The following is a 20279-nucleotide window of genomic DNA, read 5'->3' as shown; positions in this document are numbered from 1 at the left end:
CAGTGAATGGGACACAGATTTTACTGGTAAAATTTATATAATGAATAATATACAGTACGTGTCAAATAATGTTCTTAGTCTTTTCTTCCTGTGGGGGAGACTACAATAATTTACTATGAATTATATGGAAATCAAATTAAATACAATTTATTGTGTAACCAAAATAACAATAATGCCAGAAGGACAAAAAAAAAAAAAAACTTAGCTTGTGACTTTTAATTATAAACAAGCCCGAAATTCACAGGGACTCTTATTTTGAAATGTCTACACAATTGCGGGCTGATCCTCCAGATTCTTACAATCGTCTAAAACATATTATATAAAGGCCATAAAGTGGACATTGTCATAATTCATCAACTTGAGTTCATTAGCAATTGCTTGGCATAAATCTGTGCTTTTCGTTGATTGAGAATCAAGCTTTGAAGCAGTCTGAAGCGCTGTTGCGCGAGCCTGTAGAACGCGGCCCGCCCAAGTAAAGTCTATGTGTGGGAAGCACTGCATCTTTTATTGCCTCATTACAGATTGTGGGAGATTCACAATCCCCCTGGCACAGCCTGGTAAATGTGTACCCCTTACCATTAAAATTGGATGCAAACCAAAACTCACTGTCTTTATCCACTGGCACACTGAAATAAGCATTAGCCAAATCCACCACTGAAAAGAATTGTGCATCTTGTGGAATTTGTGACAGTATTGTGTAAGGAGCTCTCTGTCTGACAGCTGCATTCACTGCTTGCAAATCTTGGACAAAACGCCACTCTGTGGGTTGACCCTTGTCCCCAATCTTTTTCGCAGGAAAGATTGGAGTCATTACATGGTCTTATTATGCCCTCCTTCAATAGTGACTCAAACACTACCGTTATGCCCAGTATTGCCTCTCTTATCAACGGATACTGCTGTTGGCATGGTCTATAGTCAGATTTTGGAGTGATTACTACTGGCTCACACTCCTTAATCAGTCCCACATCATACTTATGTTTAGCCCACAATTTAGGAGACACCTCTGCCAACGCAGGGTGTATGTCTAAGGTGCGATTATTTAACATGCAATGATTTTCTTTACTCTCTTTTTCAATTGGTGTTACAATTCTCTCCACCTTAATTTCACCCCTGCATTCTAACATGAAAGCTCCTAACTTCTCACTGTAACTTACACCGTCATTTTTCTCAACCCAATCCATTGCCCCAACACAGTCTCTCACAAACAGCCCCATCTCTCTTTGGCCTTGACAAGTGATATGTGAGGCACAGACTGGCCCGCTATCAGATAGAACGGGAGTTGTTTTTCTGCTAGCTCCACTGAAAGCGCACACACATTTTCTGTCCAAAACATCTAATTGTGTCTTAAAGTTTCCTCTGTCTCTCCCTGAAACCAGTCAATTTCATACTGTTGATCTCACTCTGTTACGACATGTGACGTGCAAATGTAAATTGTCAGGCAGCATAATTTTTGTGTTAAATGGCTTGGTTCTGTTCTTTGCCATTTCACACACTGTTTGAGCCCAAACAGCATCTGTTATGCGCCACTCATAAGCCAGAAAACATTGGTGTTATACTGCTTGTTTCTTTATTACAGAAGCAGTAACATAGTTGTGTTAATTCATTCATGTGTGCTCTTTCTGGTTAAAATGCAAAATATTCACATTTTATAGTGAAAGTGTTTTATAAGTAACAAGTCAGTAAATACTGGTAAAACAACTGTTTTTTCTGTAAGAGCAGTTATATTGCACTTTATTTAAATTAAGATATTTTACTTTTTTTTTTACAGACTTTGTTTGGCAGAAAATTTCTGTTAAAGCTTTTTGCACTTTATTTGAATTAGAATATTTTACTTTAATTTTAAGGTTTTTGTTTGGCAGCCGTATCTGACAGTCATTGACCATTTTTTTACAATTCATTTTTTTACAGTGTGTTTTTGTTGATGTGAGTTTGTGGAACATTAATACTGTGTCTTTCCTTATAGGAATTTGACAGAAAGCATGGGCTCACCTGGCACTGCTTTATAGGAAACTCTGGTTACTACGTGCAAAATCAAGGGAACAGTTATATCTGCTTCTCTGTTGGTGGCAAAAGAATTACACTCTTCAAAACTGCCTGAGGTTCAGCAATGGTTCAAACATTTTTTTTAACCACACAACTAATAAAACATCCTCCTTCAGCTCGTGGTTCACATGGCTTTTTGCTGTAAAATCTGTACTGATTTTTATAAAATAAATGTTTGAAAACTTTGATATTGTAAGTAATATTTCAAGGGGAACACTTGAATTAAGCAGATTAGTTTATTTGATTATCCAAGGTCAAGTTTATTTTAAGCCCAAAGGATGATTTTTGGCGAAGCTTAGTTTATAAACAGTACAACACACACAATAAACAATACACAAACAAACAAAACATTCTGACATTTTACAAGATTAAAATCCAAATCATATCAGGAATCATGTTAAAATCATGGAGGATGAGATGAATCTGCAGAACAGCTCTATAGTTTTCTATAAAACAAACCATTCAGAGATGTTTGATAACCCGGTCTGATTAATGACAATAATCTTCATTCAATGAGTTTCAATGTTTAACATTTACATTATCATATACTGTAAAAACAACAAGTTTTTGCTTTAACTCATCAAAATAAGTTAAAACTTTTAAAATTGCTTATATTATATTCATTTAACTCAGTTTAATGTAATTTAAGTTGAAATGACTTAAACATCCAAATTTATTGTACTTAATTTAAGGCAGCAACTTTTTTATTTTACAGTGAACAGCAAATAGAAAAGCACAGTATATATTCAATATAAGATTAGTGAAATGTAAGTAAATCCATAAATCTTTTTTTTTTTTTTTTTTGAAAAATTGTTCATATGTATCAAATATGATCATCATCTTTTGAGGAAGGTTTATTTGTTCATCTCTCAATCATCATTGTATTGCATTATATGTTTTAAAACTACAGAGCTTTGATCATAAAACTAAGCATTTAAATATCATCTTACGAAGACATTATTGGCAGGTATTGATATTTATATGCATTTTATCTAAGTATCTGCTATACTGTTATAAAGATCTCACTGATTTACATTACAAACATCGATTCCGGCTCTCTAATATAATGGTTAGAGAGTCGGACTTGTAACCCGATGGTCGCGGGTTCGAGTCTGAGTACCGAAACGTAGGTGGGGCAGTGAATGAACAGCGCTCTCTCCCACTCTCCATGAACAAGGCACCTAACCCCTAATCGGGTGCCGCAGCAACAAAAAGCTGCCCACTGCGGGTGTGTGTTCAATACACACTACTGTGTGTGTGCTCCAGGATGGGTGAAATGCAGAGCACAAATTCTGAGTATGGGATGCCATACTTTGCTACAAGTCACTTTCAGGTTTGTTTAAACAGTTCTGACTATTATTTCAGAGTTTACAGGGTTAAATGTAATCATGTCAGCATTAGTTTCATACACTTGATGTCTACAACATTTTTTGCAGTTATTCTGCAAATAACTCTAGTCCATATGTGATCTATAATCCCCGTTGCGAGCGTTTTTAAGCTCATCGTGGCGTTCCGAGCAGAAACCACTCTCATACGACAACGTGTTCCAGTTCCTGCCAATATCCAGCAACTTCGCACAGCCACTGAAGAGGAGTGGACCAACATTCCACAGGCCACAATCAACAACCTGATCAACCTGATCATTCCTCGGTAGAAATCACGTTCCGGGGGGAGGAGAAATGGGAACGCGGGGGCACCGCGATGCGACCGCAAAGGGCACTTTCGCGATTAAAAGGGGCAAGGGCTCAAGCCCCCCGCCACTGAATCTCAATCAAATGCAAGCCCATTCATTCAAATGATTAATAATGGGAAATAACGCTTCCATTTCAGAGTCCTTGTTATGAGATCTGCTGAAGATGTTGCAGTTCATTTTTGCCAGCCCAGGACATTTTACAAATCCAGACCAGACGATGTTCTACGGCCATGTCCAGAATAAAGAGTAGCCTATCCATGTCACACAGTACAGTTAGGGTGATATTACTTAACCCGTGATATAAGATTTTGGCCATTTTGCCCATCCAAGTCATTCATCCCAGTATCGCAGGCTCGTCAGTAGGCTACACTTCTTGTATTTCAGGCACACCACAAGGTGTCACTGTGGCCTCAACGCTTCGCTCTCACCTACTCTGAGCTCGATTGCTATGGCTGAGGTAAACCACGCCCTCCTCATTACCCTACGGACAAAGAAATGTAGAAATAAAGAAAAGTAGAAATAAAGAAATGTGGAAATGAATAAATATGGAAATAAATACATAAATAAAGAAAGAAAGAAAGAAAGAAAGAAAGAAAAATCGAAATGAATAAATGTATAATAAAAGAAAAAATAAATAAATGTGGAAAAAATAAATATATACACAAATAAGAAAAATGTATAAATAATTATTTATTTATTTTTATTTATTTTTTTGCTTTTCTATGTATATTTATTTTTTTTTATTTTTTTTACATTTCTTTGTATATTTATTTATTTTATTTTTTTAATTTTGGCAGACTTGGGATTTCATAATATTCAACAAGAACATGAGGACTCACGCGCTGGAGAAGGGCTTCACTCTCAACGAGTACACCATCCGTCCACTGGGCGCCACCGGTGAGACACACAGTTACACTTCACAGTATAGAAATGTGTGCAGACTATTAGATGGTCGAGGTATAGCAGTAAACAAGTCTTTATTTCAACATACTTCACTGGTATGAAAGAAAGACAACTGAACATATATGAATGGTGATTGTGTGGTGGTTGTGTTATTTAAAGTCTGTACACTCCATTGTGATGATATTGGGATATTTTTATTAGGATATTAGTCTACCATATTATGACAGAAAAGACATCGGGTTTTGCAATGAAATTGACCATCACTTGACCACAGGCAAAGTAACTGAGCAGGAGATTTTGACAGAGGTGTCAAGAGTACCTGAAAACCATACTTGAGTAAAAGTACTGATACCTTACAGCGAAAATGACTCCATTACAAGTTGCAAGTCACCAATTCCAAAACAACTTGAGTAAAAGTCTTCAGAGTATCTGATTTTAACAGTACTGAAGTATTTTACTCGTACTGAATGTAGGCTCAAAGATGCACTGGTCCTCAACAGAGACATGCCGGTGAAAATAAGAAAATTGATTTGTAAGATCAGAAATCATGTTTATTTTCTAAAATCAAAATAAAACTCAATATTGCAATAAATTAAGGGTCGACAGAACAGCCTCTTAAACGTCTACAAACTCTCAAGTCTCAGTTAAGCTCAAGTGCACAAAAAGGCCACAAGTAAACCAATATTCTTCAAAAAGGTCTTGTCAATATAGCGGATAAATAAAATAATGTTAAGTAAAATTAAATAGTCAAAGCCTACTTGCACTGGATGTGCTGGTTCCGGCCTCATCATGTCATCATCTCATAAATCAAACACCTGCGATTCAGCAACTACCTGCTAATGCACTCGCATTCACGTAAGGTAGCCTTGTTGGCATGTATGGGTGAGTAAAGGCAAAACGCACAAGATATAGTACCTTCAATGCCCTTAGATGGCAGTATCGCTTCTTTATAACATAAACTGCTGCAGAAAAAGTTAGGTGCCATGCAAAATGTAATGTGTAATTGCATTACTCATCACAAATGTATTGGAGTAAAAAGTACATTTACTTGTTCAAAAATGTAGTCATGGGGAGAGTAAAAGTTGCCAATATCTTTGATATTCAGTACAGCTACAAAGTAGCCAAAAAGATATTTAAGTACAGTAACTAATTACATTTACTCAAGTACTTTACACCTCTGGATTGGAACCCCATCAATACCCACAGAGCGTGTACTTTTTGTAGAAACTGGACTCTCAGACATTAAACCAGAAATTGATGAGCAGCTGGCACCAGTATCAAAGCACTCTGTTTGGTATTTGTTACTGTAACAAAGTTCGTGGATAAGGAAGGAAGAGGACAGGGTCGGCGTGACTGCTGACGGTGGTTTTTATTATGAAATTCACACTCAAACAAAACGTTGTGCTCACAGCACACAACACAAGCAACTTTCCGTAATAAACTGTATATCTCTAGACATGTATTCATTCAGGTGTCCACTAGTCAGCAGTCCATCTCTCTCTCTCCCACTTCTGTTTCTCCTGGTGTTATATAGGTCTCTCCACGCCAATCACTGTAACAAGACACAGGTGTTCGTTATTTGAGCTTAACCCACTCACTCACCACTCGTCTCCCAACTCTCTCTCCGCTTACCAGTCTCTTAATTGGAGTTGGAATTCTCCTTTTTGTCTGTCTCTCCGTTTGCGTCTTCGCTCATCATATTTTCGTTTTCTGCACTCTTGTGCCCAATGACCAGGTTTGCCACAATAATGACATTTCCCTCACCTTCATGGGCTTCTTCCCCTGTTGTCTGCAAAAATGCAGGTTCAGTTTTAACTGTCAATGCACTATTACCCAGCATCTAACTCTCTTACTCGTGCACAAAATTCCTCTACATTCGACTCAGTAATTCGTGATGTGGTTACTCTTACCAGCTGGGCCTGTTTTGGATTCATATTGTTCAAACATGTGTTAAAGAACAGTATGCTATGATCTCGTGTGGAATCCCAAGTCTGAAAAAAATAAAAAAAATAAATTATTACAAATAAATAAATAAATACATAAATAAATATACAAAGAAATGTAAAAAAGCAAAAATAAATAAATAAATATGTAAATAAATATACATGGAAAAGCAAAAAATAAATAATTATTTATACATAAATTTATTTATTTATATATAAATAAATGTGGATAAAATAAATATATACATAAGTAAGGAAATAAATGTTTTTTTTTTTTTTTTGCTTTTCTTTGTATATTTATTTATATATTTATTTATTTATTTTTGCTGTTTTACATTTCTTTGTATATTTATTTATGTATTTATTTTTCATTTTTAATTTTGGCAGACTTGGGATTCCATAGTAGGCTATACATGTACATTACATTTTCACCAGTGAAATATACCACAGGTTCTAGGAGTTGAAGGTTGACTTCCTGAGTAGTCATCATTAAGAGTGAGCATCTTAATGATTTGTTCCAGCAAGTGAGTGACTATGAAGTGAGTGACTATCTGAATAGTTGCTCACTTCACAGACACATCACAATCACAGTGTTAAGAGATCAATGATAAAGGCCAAAAAGAACTATCGTTCTTAAATGTTTAATAACTTTTGAACCGCTAATCCAATCTGTATGCTTTAAAATGTATTCGTCAAGGCAATGCATGTGGTTTGTTCCTCTAAGCCAAACAGGAACGTTTGTTGATGCCTAGCCCCGCCTCCTATGCCCAGATTGGTTCAAACCATCATCATCTCAACCAATAAACATAGGTTTTGGTCATTTGAACCAGAGATCGTATTATTATAGGGAGATGAGAGGGTCTGTATCTCTTACCATTGGAGAAAGCGTAACGGCTAACTTAATCACGTGCGGCTCCTCTCAGCCTATCATGTGATGGCAGTGACATCAGTCGCAACATTCGCTAGTCTGCCTTCTCTTGAAAAAATACATTTTTATCAAGCTAAAATCTATATATAGTTCCTAAAGAAAGTATTGTTTAGTGTAAAACATGCTGAAGATTAGCAAACAGACTGTCCATTAATTACATGATTAGCTATTTCCCCACAAAAGCTGTTTAATCAGCATGGTGAAGCCTCTCATCCATTGACATCCATTCAAAAAACGGCCTCTGGTCTCCTTCCCTGTGTACCGCCAGGGCCGGGGCGTTAGCATTAGCTGTTAAGCTTTTTTGGCTAAATGTTGCAGGCTTACCTTCCAGTGGCTTTGTTTAAACCATGATATTCGATGCATTCTAAATGGGATATATCGCCCTCCGAAGGGCACTTCGGAGTGAAAACAATCATGGCCGCCATATTGAAGGGTCGTTCCAAACCGAAGTGCTCAAAACTGGCCACTTCAAAGGGCCCTTCGGAATGAAGGATTTCGAAGGCTGATGGACACTTCGGGCCCCCATGATTCTTTGCACAGGGAAGTTGTTTGACGTCACAGAATGGGCAGAGATCGTATTATTATAGGGAGATAAGAGGGTCTGTATCTCTTACCATTGGAGAAAGGCAGTGACATCAGTTGCAACATTCCCTAGTCTGCCTTCTCTTGAAAAAATACATTTTTATCAAGCTAAAATCTACATATAGTTCCCAACAAAAGTATTGTTTAGTGTAAAACATGCTGAAGATTAGCAAAATTAGAAGATTAGATGTTATTTGTTTATTTTAAAAATATTAACTTTAGGTAAGTCATTTGCTCAGTGTCCTCATGCTGTTAGCATGTACGCCATGTGGCAATTTGCCTCAATTCCTAGTTTATATCTCACAATTCTGCATAGAATTGGTTCTTCCTTTCACCCCGCACCTTCACGAAATGCGTGGATACAGCTCTGGCTCCTCTGAGACTCCAGGGCATCCGCGTGTTGAACTATATCGACTATTGGTTGATTCTAGCTCAGTTCGAGCAACTGGCAGTCCAACATCGAGATTGTTGGGTCTGATAGCAGCTGCGTCCAATGTGATACCTTTTGGCCTGCTGCACATGAGACCCTTACAGTGGTGGCTCAGGACCAAGGGGTTTTCTCTGAGGGGAAATCTTAAGAAGGCAAGGCTTCTCTCAGCCAAAGGATGATTTTTGGTGCAGTATAAAATGTGTAAATAGTACAAAAACACAATAAACAATACACAAACAAACACAACATTCTGACATCTTACAAGTTTAAAAGCCAAATCACACCAGAAGGAAACGAGTATAGGGCCTCTGACCTTGCTGTTGCACAGGAAACTGCAATAAACAATAAACTGCAAAGGATTTCTATCAGAAAACGGCAAAGGATTTCTTTCAGAAAACTCCCAGGAAATGAGGATGCTGAATGGGTCTGTTGCAAACAGAGATCTGGTATAAGCAAAGTGCATTATAAAATCAAGAGATCTGCTTACACAGTGGATGATTTAAAAGAGTCTTCTCAATGACCGACATGGATGGGTTAGTAACAAGATTAGTACTTTTAAAAATATAATCCCTAATTTGGAGAAATCTGAAAAAATTGGATCTAGGAAGTTTGTATTTTATAACCAAGTCTTCAAAAGATAATAGGGAACCTTCATTAAACAAATCACTAAGTCTACATATCCCATGAGTATACCAAAGTTTAAAACCAAAATCTAGGCATGAACTCTGGGTTATTGTAAATGTCTACCAATAGGGCAAACAACTGGTCCAACAAAGAAGTAAAAGAGCTTCTTTTACAAAGAGCAGAGGAAGAAACAGGGGCGGATCTAGAAAATTATTTATAGGGTGGCAAAGGGGTGGCAACACCAAAGCAAGCGCCCATGCATAGTTTTTGGAGATTTATGGCCTGACATACACAATTGTGTTCACAAATATTGCATTACCACAAAGTAATCTATACTGTTTAAAATTAAAAATAAATAACAAGATTTCAATATCCATCATGGCACCAAGCAAAGACACTTTCTGAAAAACATCAACAGATTCAAAATGAGTCTGTGCTTGTATCACTAAAGGAGATGAGCAGTTTTATTAATATTACATAGGCTACTTCGATGGTATAAATCACATGTTTTAGTGCAACAAAAACATTTGAATTTCCACAGTTTTGCAAATAATTTTGGAGTTTATGTTATTAACAGGTGGGAATGTCTGTGTGTTCACCCAGAATACCCTATCAACCAGATACTCTAGCAACACCCCAGCAACAGCAACTTTAAATCTGGTTATTGTTTTTCTTGATTCATAATTCATAACACAATTCAACCTTTTTTCACAACTATAAACACAATCTCAAATACAAACTTGCACAAACCTCAAACTTCCAAAATAAAAGGTTCTAGTCAAAAACTTCTGACAAAATCAAAATTTGGCCTCAGATGACACACAAAACCTAACAAATACACAGACTACTGCACTGCCCAGTGAACACTAGTGAGATCGATTCATTTAACACTGCAACAAAAATCTGTGAAATGTACCACAGAGTATAGATTCCAGGAGTAACAAGTAACAGGAAGTTGATTCCTGTTACTCCTGGAGAAGTGTCAGCTTCTCTGACTGAGCTTCTTAATTATTTGTTCAAGCTCACACACATCACAGACACATCACGGTCAACACTGTTAAGAGATCAATGATGAGGTAAGAATTTTTACTTTTTCTATATCTCTCTGTGTGTGTGTGTGTGTGTATAGAAAGAAATTAGTACTTTTATTCAGCAAGGATGCATTAAATTGATCAAAACTTACAGTAAAGACAATTGTAATGATACAAAACATTCTATTTCAAATAAAGCTGCTGACCTTTCTCTTCATCAAAGAATCCTGAAAAAGTGTATCATGATTTCCACAAAAATAATAGATGTAGTTATGCAGTAAGATGCTCACTGAATATGTTCTAGTGTCTCCTGGTTCAATGCAGAGAAGCATGACCATCTGAATCTCTTTGCTGGAAAGTTTAGACAGACTTTGTTAAACTGCAAAATAAATAAATATCTTATGTTCCACACAAGAAAGTCATACAGGTTTGAAAATAACATGGAGGTTTGTGGGCTGAGCACATGTATAGTCCAAGTTCAGTCTGTTAGTTTTAAAAAGTTACACTTCTCTGCTTTTAAGGGATCAAATTATTGTCTACATGGGCACTTTAAATGTTAAACATAAAAACATACAGAACCAAAGCCCTGATTCATCTTTGAGAAGTCAGTCATGAGCAGCTCATCTGCATCTCATCTTTGAGAAGTCAGTCATGAGCAGCTTTGCTCTGGTAAACGAATATACCCACTTTAATGTAACTCTCAGCCTATCATGTAATGGCAGTGACATCAGTCGCAACATTCCCTAGTCTGCCTTCTCTTGAAAAAATACATTTTTATCAAGCTAAAATCTATATATAGTTCCTAAAGAAAGTATAGTTTAGTGTAAAACATGCTGAAGATTAGCAAACAGGCTGTCCATTATTTAAATGATTAGCTATTTTCCCACAAAAGCTGTTTAATCAGCATAGTGAAGCCTCTCATCCATTGACATCCATTCAAAAAACAGCCTCTGGTCTCCTTCCCTGGGGCGGGGCGTTAGCATTAGCCGTTACGCTTTCTTGGCTAAAGGTTGCAGGCTTGCCTTCCAGTGGCTTTGGAATAGATACAGGAGGCAAAGAATATACACTAACAAGAAGCGACACTCAATAGAACGTTCCATTGCAACACCGGCGCCCAACAGCAGCCCTGCGTTTCCGCCATTTTGGGGTGAAAGCGACTCGGCAGCCCACTAGTTTCTATTGCAATATCAGCTGCTTTGTTAAAAACAACGTACATTAAAGCTGAAATCCAACCTGAATGATGACAACACAGAATAAAATACTATCGCTAGTGATCATCAAACCCTTTTTACAGTTTATTTTACACACTTTGTGTTTAAGTCTTCCACTTTTTTCACAAAACCTTTGCTCTCTAGAAACCCAGTCAGTTTGGGTTAAAATTCTTATAAACACTGAATTATTACCAACATATGAAATTAAATTAAGGACATGCATCAGAAAAATTGGGAATGTTGGACAATAAATATAAGAATATAACAGCTTGATTTTGCAGTGTTGTCTAATGTCCATTGAAGTAAAAGTGTCCAAAAGTGTGAATTATGCGATAACGGACACGGCAATGCATCATGTATTATAAGATCATTATGTTTGTAGCGTGATCCATTAAAACGTACAATATAACCTATTTCAATTCAGACCTAGATACTATTACTATTACTCCACTAGGTCTAAAATATATTGTTCGCTGCAAACATGATGATCTTAAATTTATTAATTATTAATTTACTATTAATAAATGTGTAATGTTGCATAAAATGGAAATACTCAATAAAGTAGGCTAACTACGTTACCTCAGATGGTTGAATGGTTGGATTCCACAACTGGTAAAATAAAACATATATAAGACAATACAACATTTACTGTAGGAGCCATACAATTTACTGGTGACTTAATTTACTGGTGACAATTTTCATAATTGTTTTCATTACTTGCAACACTATTTGTTTTATTCATGTTCAGATTGAAAATATATTTCTCTAATAAGTCACTTTTGCTTTAGTGTTCTGTTGTATAACATTTTTTTTTGTATTAATTTTACTCCCTGGTCTTTTTGGACACACTTTATAGAATACACCTGTTTATCCCTATAGAGTAATATTGTAGTTTTATCTTAATATTGTAACAAATGGCTATAACTTGCTTAGAGATTATTAAATTTAGACAAAATGTCATATGAAAGTTTAAAACATCCAAATATAACTTTTTAAAAGAAAAAATCCAAACTTCAGGAGGTTTTGTGCGAGTTTACAGTGAAAAACACTAGATTTTTGATGCTGACTGCTAGAATGGGTTAGAAAACCAGAGAAAAGTGCAGGCGAGTCAGGTGCCCCAAAAATGCTCTAGGTCTTTAAGGGTTAAACTCTACAGGAACGCACTGCTAAATCAAAGAAATACACAGCAAAATCTCCAGAGTTAAATCACCTCTGCTCAGAGTATATATGGTCCCTCTCTAAATAGTGTTAAAATAACACTGAAGCAGAGTTAAAGTTAATGAGATAATTAAACAATTAATTAAGCGATGATTGTGCATTAGTGATGAACACCTGCTGTTAACAAGCAGAATCACTGAAGAAAAGAGAAACACAAGAACTACAACTGACTTCAGTCACAGCCTTATTAATTGCTTAATTATCTCATTAATTTTAACTCTGCTTCAGTGTTACTTTAACACTATTTAGAGAGGGACCATATGTACTCTGAGCAGAGTTGATTTTACTGTGTATGGAATAACTACTGTGAGGTCACAGTATATAGTCATTTCACAATTACTGCAAAAATGACACAGTAACCTACTGTGAGAGCAATGCAAATAGTAGCCAGTAATTTACAGTGAATGTATGGTCAAATATTTTGATTGATTCATAGTTTAGACCTTTTAGTGTGATTGTACAAACGTTCTTCAGCTCATGCTTCAGTGTCTTTCTGCTGTCAAATCAAGTAAACATTTAAATAACATTGATAACGTTAGTAATATTTCAAGATGAACTCTTACTGGACTGAAACAACTCAGATTTACTCGATTATCCAGACATCATTTTGAAGGTTTATTTATTCATCTGTCAATCATCATTGATTTGCATTATATGAACCTTAAAAGCCTGATATATCAAATATGATTCTTAACAGAAAACACATATAATTTTTTGTTAATATCACTTAACACTGATTCCCTACTTGACGAGTTGGTACTAAAGTTTGGTTTCATCTGATAATAGTATCATGGGCCAACAATTCCTGCTCATAAATGACAGCAGGTCAGTCTGAAGAGTTGTTGGACCGTCACAAACAAATGTGTTCATCTCCAGATTCTGTCCTGTTTAATACTATCATACTTGATCATTAAAACAGAATCTGTGTTTACAGCTGCAGATCAGCCATGGCGAAGACATTGATTGAGGTCTATAAATCAGACATGATTGATGAGATGCAGGACGAGGCTCTTCAGGTCGCTCTTCTGGCTGTGAATATGTACACAGATGAAAATGATATTGCTGTCTACATGGTGAAGGTTTGTTCTAGAGTTTTACTGAGAGAATAGAATATCTTAGTGAAATGCAGTTGATTCAGTATTGTGAATATTTTATTTTCATTTATTTTTTTGTCATGAGCTTGATGGTGCATTAATACCATGTCTTTCCTTACAGGAGTTTGACAGAAGGCATGAGGGCACCTGGCACTGCATTATGGGAAACTCTGGTTACTTCGTGCAACATCAAGGGAACAGTTTTATCCTCTTCTCTGTTGCTGGCAAAGGAATTACACTTTTCAGAACTGCCTGAGATTCAGCAATTAATCAGCATTAATAAAACTTCCTCCTTCAGCTCATGGCTCATGTGTCTTTCTGCTGTGAAATCTTTACTGATTTTTATAAAGTAAACATAAGAATAATTTTTATATTTTTAGTCATAATTCAAGATGACCACTTAGTTTATCTAAGGAGACGGCTAAAACAATCGGCCGTTCTATGGCAGCCCTGGTGGCCACGGAGAGGCATTTGTGGTTAAATCTGTCAGATATCAAAGAGAAAGATAAAAACATCCTTATGGATGCGCCGCTGTCTCCCCTGGGCCTCTTCGGCGACTCAATAACATCGGTCGTCGAGAGGTTCCAGGAAGCCAGAAAGCGGTCAGCGTCCTTCCAGAGATTCCTTCCCCCCCGCTTTCTACCCACAGAGGCTGCTGAGCGGGAGCAGCCTTGGCCGTCAGCCAGCCCCTCAGCGCATAGAGCGCAACAAAAACAAAGTATCACCACCCGTGCTCCCCCGCAAAGAGCTTGGGGACAGGGACGGGTGACACAATTGAAGCCTTCAAAGGGTAAGACAGATCTGAGGAGTCATTATCGCGAAGAAGGCTTCGAAGAAGCTGTCAGGGCAGCCCCCTCCGGAGAGGGTCCTGTATCACACTATATGGTATCCGTCCCTCTTCGGTGCCCTCAGGGAGCCGTTCTGCCAACCCTGCCACCTCGTGTACTTCAGGGCGCAGCGGTCTCCACCGACCCTCTGAGGAGGGCCGGTCAGCGTTTGATTCGGTTGTACCCTGCCGGTTCGCCGCTTCAGGGCGCCGGGTCGAATGCTCAAAAAACACCAGAGGCCAGTCTCGAGAGACTGGTTCCCTTAGTAGAATTTTTGGCAGAATGGAAACTTCTCCCCAATATTTTTCAATTGGTGCTGCTCACAATAGAAAAGGGTTACAGAATTCGGTTTGGGTTTCGCCCGCCCCCGTTTAGCGGGGTCCTCCCTACAGTGGTCGACCCCGAGCAGTCTCTGGTAATTGAACAAGAGGTTCTGACGCTCTTGCAAAAAGGAACTATAGAAAGGGTTTATCCTCCCAACAAGCTGTCAGGGTTTTACAGCCGATACTTCATTGTTCCAAATAAGGATGGAGGGTTGCGTCCTATTCTAGATTTACGCATGTTAAATCTACAGATCATTCCACAGATCAGATCCGAGGACTGGTTTGTGACAATAAATCTGAAAGATGCTTACTTTCATGTATCCATCCAGCCTTAGCACAGGAAGTTCCTCAGATTTGCTTTCAGGGGCGAAACTTATCAGTACAGAGTTCTTCCTTTCGGCCTAGCACTTTCACCCCGCACCTTCACGAAATGCGTGGATACAGCTCTGGCTCCTCTGAGACTTCAGGGCATCCGCGTGTTGAACTATATCGACTACTGGTTGATTCTAGCTCAATCCGAGCAACTGGCAATCCAACATCGAGATTGTTGGGTCTGATAGCAGCTGCGTCCAACGTGATACCTTTTGGTCTGCTGCACATGAGACCCTTACAGTGGTGGCTCAGGACCAAGGGGTTTTCTCTGAGGGGAAATCCTTTTTGCGTGATCAAGGTCACGCGGCGATGCCTTCGTACCTTAGTCATGTGGAAGAAGCCTTGGTTTCCTCTCCCAAGGACCTGTGTTGGGGGCTCCTTGTCGTCGCGGAATGCTAACAACGGATTTCCCTCACAGGTTGGGGGGCGATCATGAATGGTCGCTCAGCTCAGGGTCTTTGGGAGGACCATCTACTTTCCTGGCACATAAATCGGCTGGAAATGATGGCGGTATTTCGAGCTCTCAAATACTTCCTGCCAGACCTAAGGGGCCATCACGTGTTGGTCCGCACGGACAACGTGTCAGTGGTCCCTATATCAACCACCAGGGGGGTCTGAGGTCTCGCCAGTTGTGCAAGTTAGCTCATCGGATCCTCCTGTGGGCCCAGGGGAAGCTCCTCTCCCTGAGAGCAGCTTATATCCTAGGGCATCAAAATGTGGGGGCAGACATCCTGTCGAGGCAGGGGCCGAGGCCCGGGGAATAGAGACTCCACCCCGAGGTGGTGGAGCTCATTTGGAAAAATTTCGGTCGTGCAGAAGTCGACCTGTTTGCTTCGAAAGAAACATCTCATTGCCCGCTGTGGTTCTCTCTGACTCATCCAGACCCTCTGGGGCTGGATGCCATGGTGCAGACGTAGCCTCGGCTACGCATTTCCCCCAATTGCTCTGCTCCCAGGAGTTCTGGAGAGGGTTCGCCAGGACAGGGGCCATCTCATATTGATATGTTCTGGCCGACCCGGCTCCCCCATGGAGATCACTACAAACAGCCTTCAAAGAGCATTCAAATTGAACGTTTCATTTGTGCTCGGACAGACTAATTCCTTTATTTGCAGACTACCTTCATGGAGCACCTTCGTCGAACTTGAACTTGACTCCTGTGCTGTGCATGGAAAATCTAATTTCAGACCGCTTAACTGGATCTCATCTGAGCTCTTGCGAGTGAGTGGAGGCGGGGCTAATTATCATATTCATAGATCCGTGTATATTAAATGAGGCAAGGGTGTAGAGTTACAATCAAGATATTTTAAGGCATTAAGAATTTTTTTCACAGGAAAAAACGTTTAAATATGTAATTTTGGTGATCAAAGATGAGTTTTAAGGGATGAAATTATTGACTACTTATAAAGGCGATTCCTGATGGATTAATATGTCTGATGAAAGCTTCCCTTACCCACGAGTCATGCTCAAAACAACTTTCACAGTTATGTTTGGGAGGTGTTTCGCTTTTAAGTAAAGAATGTAATAATAAATTTATTCGTCAGCTTTCTCAATCTCGAAACTCAATTTCTCCAAAAGGGAAAATTTTGGGGGGTTCTAAAATAGATAACATTAAATGGAGGAAAACATATTACCATATAAATACTGTATACCCAATAAAGTGAAAGAAGTGCATTTTAAAATTTTGCTTAATATATACCCTTGTAATGCTTTTGTGTCAAAATTTTGTGATGTAGCTGATGCACCTTCTCTAAAAAAAGAAAGTGAAGATATTTATCATTTATTTTTCTCATGTAATGTTTCATCACAAATGCAGCTACTTCCAATCACAGTAATCTAGACAACGAGCTACAACAACCCAATTTTCCTCAAATGTGCTTTATAATATAAATTGGTCTCTATGAGCAGGCGGCGGAGAGACAAGTCGAAAGGGACCGTCTGAAAAGTGCAAAACCCAAAACCCTTTTGCTCATTTTATATTATGAAAAATACTTCACTGTAACACACTGTACTATCACCAAATTCAGTTCATACCTCACTACTCTCCTGCTGGTTGTACTGGAACACTTAGTTTGATAAAAAAAAAAAGCATAACTTTTATGATTATTAATTATTAAACAAAATCAATAACTTCACTGTTATTAGAAAATATTAAATAAATTGTAATACCATCAAATTCAGTAAGCAATTATCATGCAAAAGCTGTTGTAAGTATGTAAGCTGTGTACCAACATCATTTGTGTAAAGAAGGCCTTTTACAAACTGCGAATTCAGAAAGATGAAGACAACCTGGGTGAGTGTGTGTGTGTGTGTTCTTTAAGAAATGCTCATTCTCATTTGTACTGGGTCATTATTTTGTAGTTAAGTAATCAAAGACTTGAGTGAGTAATCAAATACTGGAAAATTAGTTACATTTTTATTTTAGTTTTAATGTATATGGCACCTGTATGAAGTTATATTGTGATTTATTCACCTTATTGTTTCTATAACTTCAAAAATATGTAAATATATATAGTACGGTATATATAATATTACTTTTTAAGGAAAGCATGGGTTTTGATGAAGTACTAAAATTGTTATAATTGTTAAATTGAATAACTAAAATAAAAATAAATTAAAGCTAAATAGAAATATTTAAAGAAAATAATAATAAAATTGACAAAAGCACATAACAGACATAACAGACTTAAATGAATAACAAAGTACTGGAAAATTTAAAGTTACATTTTTAATTTTTTAATGTAAATGGTGCCTGTATGAAGTTATTTCTATAATGTAATATAGAATATATTATTTGAGATTAGATTATTATATATAGAATATATTTTATTTCTATAACTTCAACTTGTATAAGTACTAAAATAAAAATAAATTAAAGCTAAATAGAAATATTTAAAATAATAATAATAATAAAATTTACAAAAGCACATAACAGACTTACAAATTTAAATGAGTAGTCAAGTACTGGAAAATTAAATTTTATATTTTTAATTTTATATAGAATATATTATATATAGAATATATATTATTTCTGTAACCCCCCCCCCCCCCCCCCCCCCCTCTCTCTCTCTATATATATATATATATATGTGCGACTTGCCAAACTAAGTGTTGTAGTACCTAACCAGCAGAAGAGCAGTGATGTATGAACTGAAATTGGTGACAGTACAGTGTGTTACAGTCAAGTTATTGAGTATTTTTCATAATATAAAATGAAAAATATTTCCTCCCTTCCCATTTTTCCCCCACCACCACCATGTCCCTTTAGGGGCTCCGTAGCATTTACAAGTGCACATAAGTGGGTTTTGCAACAGGAATATCGCGAAAGGAATAGCAAAAGTCAAAGTGTGTAGACTTGAGGTTGTACTACTAGAACTGAAGTACAGTGCAAAAGTAAATTCGTCGTACACATTTGTGTCTGTCATTTTTAATGCGAATGACATTTTACACATTTGCAACTATTTATCTGCAACTTCGAATTTAAAACACGAGTGTTTTGATTATTGTCTGCGTGCAAATCGAAAGATTCAGCTTTTCACGTGAATGTAAATTTCAAATTACAAATACGAATATCACTATCTATCACAAATTCAACAAGCTCTCGAGTTTTGCCTGATTTACCTTCATACAAATCTGACACGGGAGGGCTGCCGCTTTTCATAGTTTCTTGCTGTTTAATAATCATTTGAAACTTAGCAAACTGGCTGCTCCAGTAGGCCTAGTAGGCTAATGAAAAAAAACCTTGATTAAACAATTTAACAATTAAGTAAAAATTAATTTATACCTGTATGATATTGTGCTGTAGCCACATTGGGAAGTTGATGGATTGATGATTCAGCTGCTGGCGCCATCCTCTGGTAAGATGCGAGAATTCATTCAGCGAGCATTATGGGTATTCTCTAGCCGTTCAGTGTACATCGGTTGTACACTTGTTATTGAGGTGTGTTGTAGGATTGAAGGAGTGCACTCGGTAACGTCCACTATGGTATCGGACACCACTACACATGGCTGATCCCTGAAATAGTGCCCTATTTAAGGGTATGGGGGGTGATTTCAGACACAGAGAGTGAGAGTGACTGTACCTGATGTCACATGACCGCTCTGTTTCACACAGGTGTGGCTGGAGAGCCTCTGCTGGTGGACAGTGAGAAGGACATCTTTGACTACATCCAGTGGAAATACAGGGAACCAAAGGACCGCTGTGTGTGTGTGTGTGTGTGTGTGTGTGTGTGTGTGTGTGTTGCTCATTTAGGTCATAATAGTGTCATTTAATAGTAAAAGAGACAGTTAGGGAGAGATGTGAGTGTGTTTAAAGTTTTAAAGCTGCGAAGCCTGCTACACAATAGTAGCTGATGGTGCTTTTAAATAATAATAGTCATGCATAATATTTTGTTTTAAATTCAAGTTTGAAGTGAGAGAGAGAAATGACGTCACATGCATGTCAATACTGAGATGATTCATTCTGTTACAGTATTGTCATTCTCTCAAAAGTATAGCAGCAAACATTTGTTTCTTAGAAATGTTTGTTTGTACAAAAGTAAACTGAAGAGAAAAAAAGTTGTGAATGGTGATTTTGTGTTAAATTTTAGATAATTGCATTGGGATAATATGGTGATGAAACCATACAATAGAACAGGAAATATGAACTGAAACACTGTCATTCACAAACCAAATGTCGACTTTTGTTTTAGTTTTGGGTCAATTTGTATTTTCTCTGTCCATTAATGTCCAAAAATTATACTGTGTTGTATATTATATCAAGGAAATGCAATTACCCTGCCTCCTTATTTTAGATTTTAGATGCCTGTTGCTACACATTTGGCCAATGTATTAAATATTAGGCATTGCTTACAATATTATTGTTATTTATTTATTTATTTTTGTTTGTTTCTAAGAAATGCCTTATAATGTATGGGCAGAGATGTAGAGTTATTGTTAGTAGTGTGTGTGTGTGTGTGTGTGTGTGTGTGTGTGTGTGTGTGTGTGTGTGTGTGTCTGTCCATGAGAAGGAGGAGCAATGTGTGTGCTCAAGGATATCTGAAATTATATTGATATCAGAA

General features: G+C 37.4%; 1 protein-coding gene across 1 annotated transcript in view; it reads left to right on the top strand.

Annotated features, from left to right (window-relative positions):
* The window catches only part of polb (polymerase (DNA directed), beta), a 36038-nt gene extending 16532 nt beyond the window's left edge, over positions 1 to 19506 (top strand). The window contains exon 14 of the mRNA XM_051903670.1: positions 19334 to 19506. Within this exon, the coding sequence (XP_051759630.1) occupies positions 19334 to 19491 (158 nt within the window). The 3' untranslated portion in view covers positions 19492 to 19506. The remainder of the gene's footprint in view (positions 1 to 19333) is intronic.
* The last annotated feature ends 773 nt before the right edge of the window (positions 19507 to 20279 follow it).

The sequence above is a fragment of the Ctenopharyngodon idella genome, chromosome 8 (assembly GCF_019924925.1).
Source record: "Ctenopharyngodon idella isolate HZGC_01 chromosome 8, HZGC01, whole genome shotgun sequence".
Lineage (NCBI taxonomy): Eukaryota > Metazoa > Chordata > Actinopteri > Cypriniformes > Xenocyprididae > Ctenopharyngodon > Ctenopharyngodon idella.
This window is presented reverse-complemented; position numbering and strand designations above follow the sequence as displayed.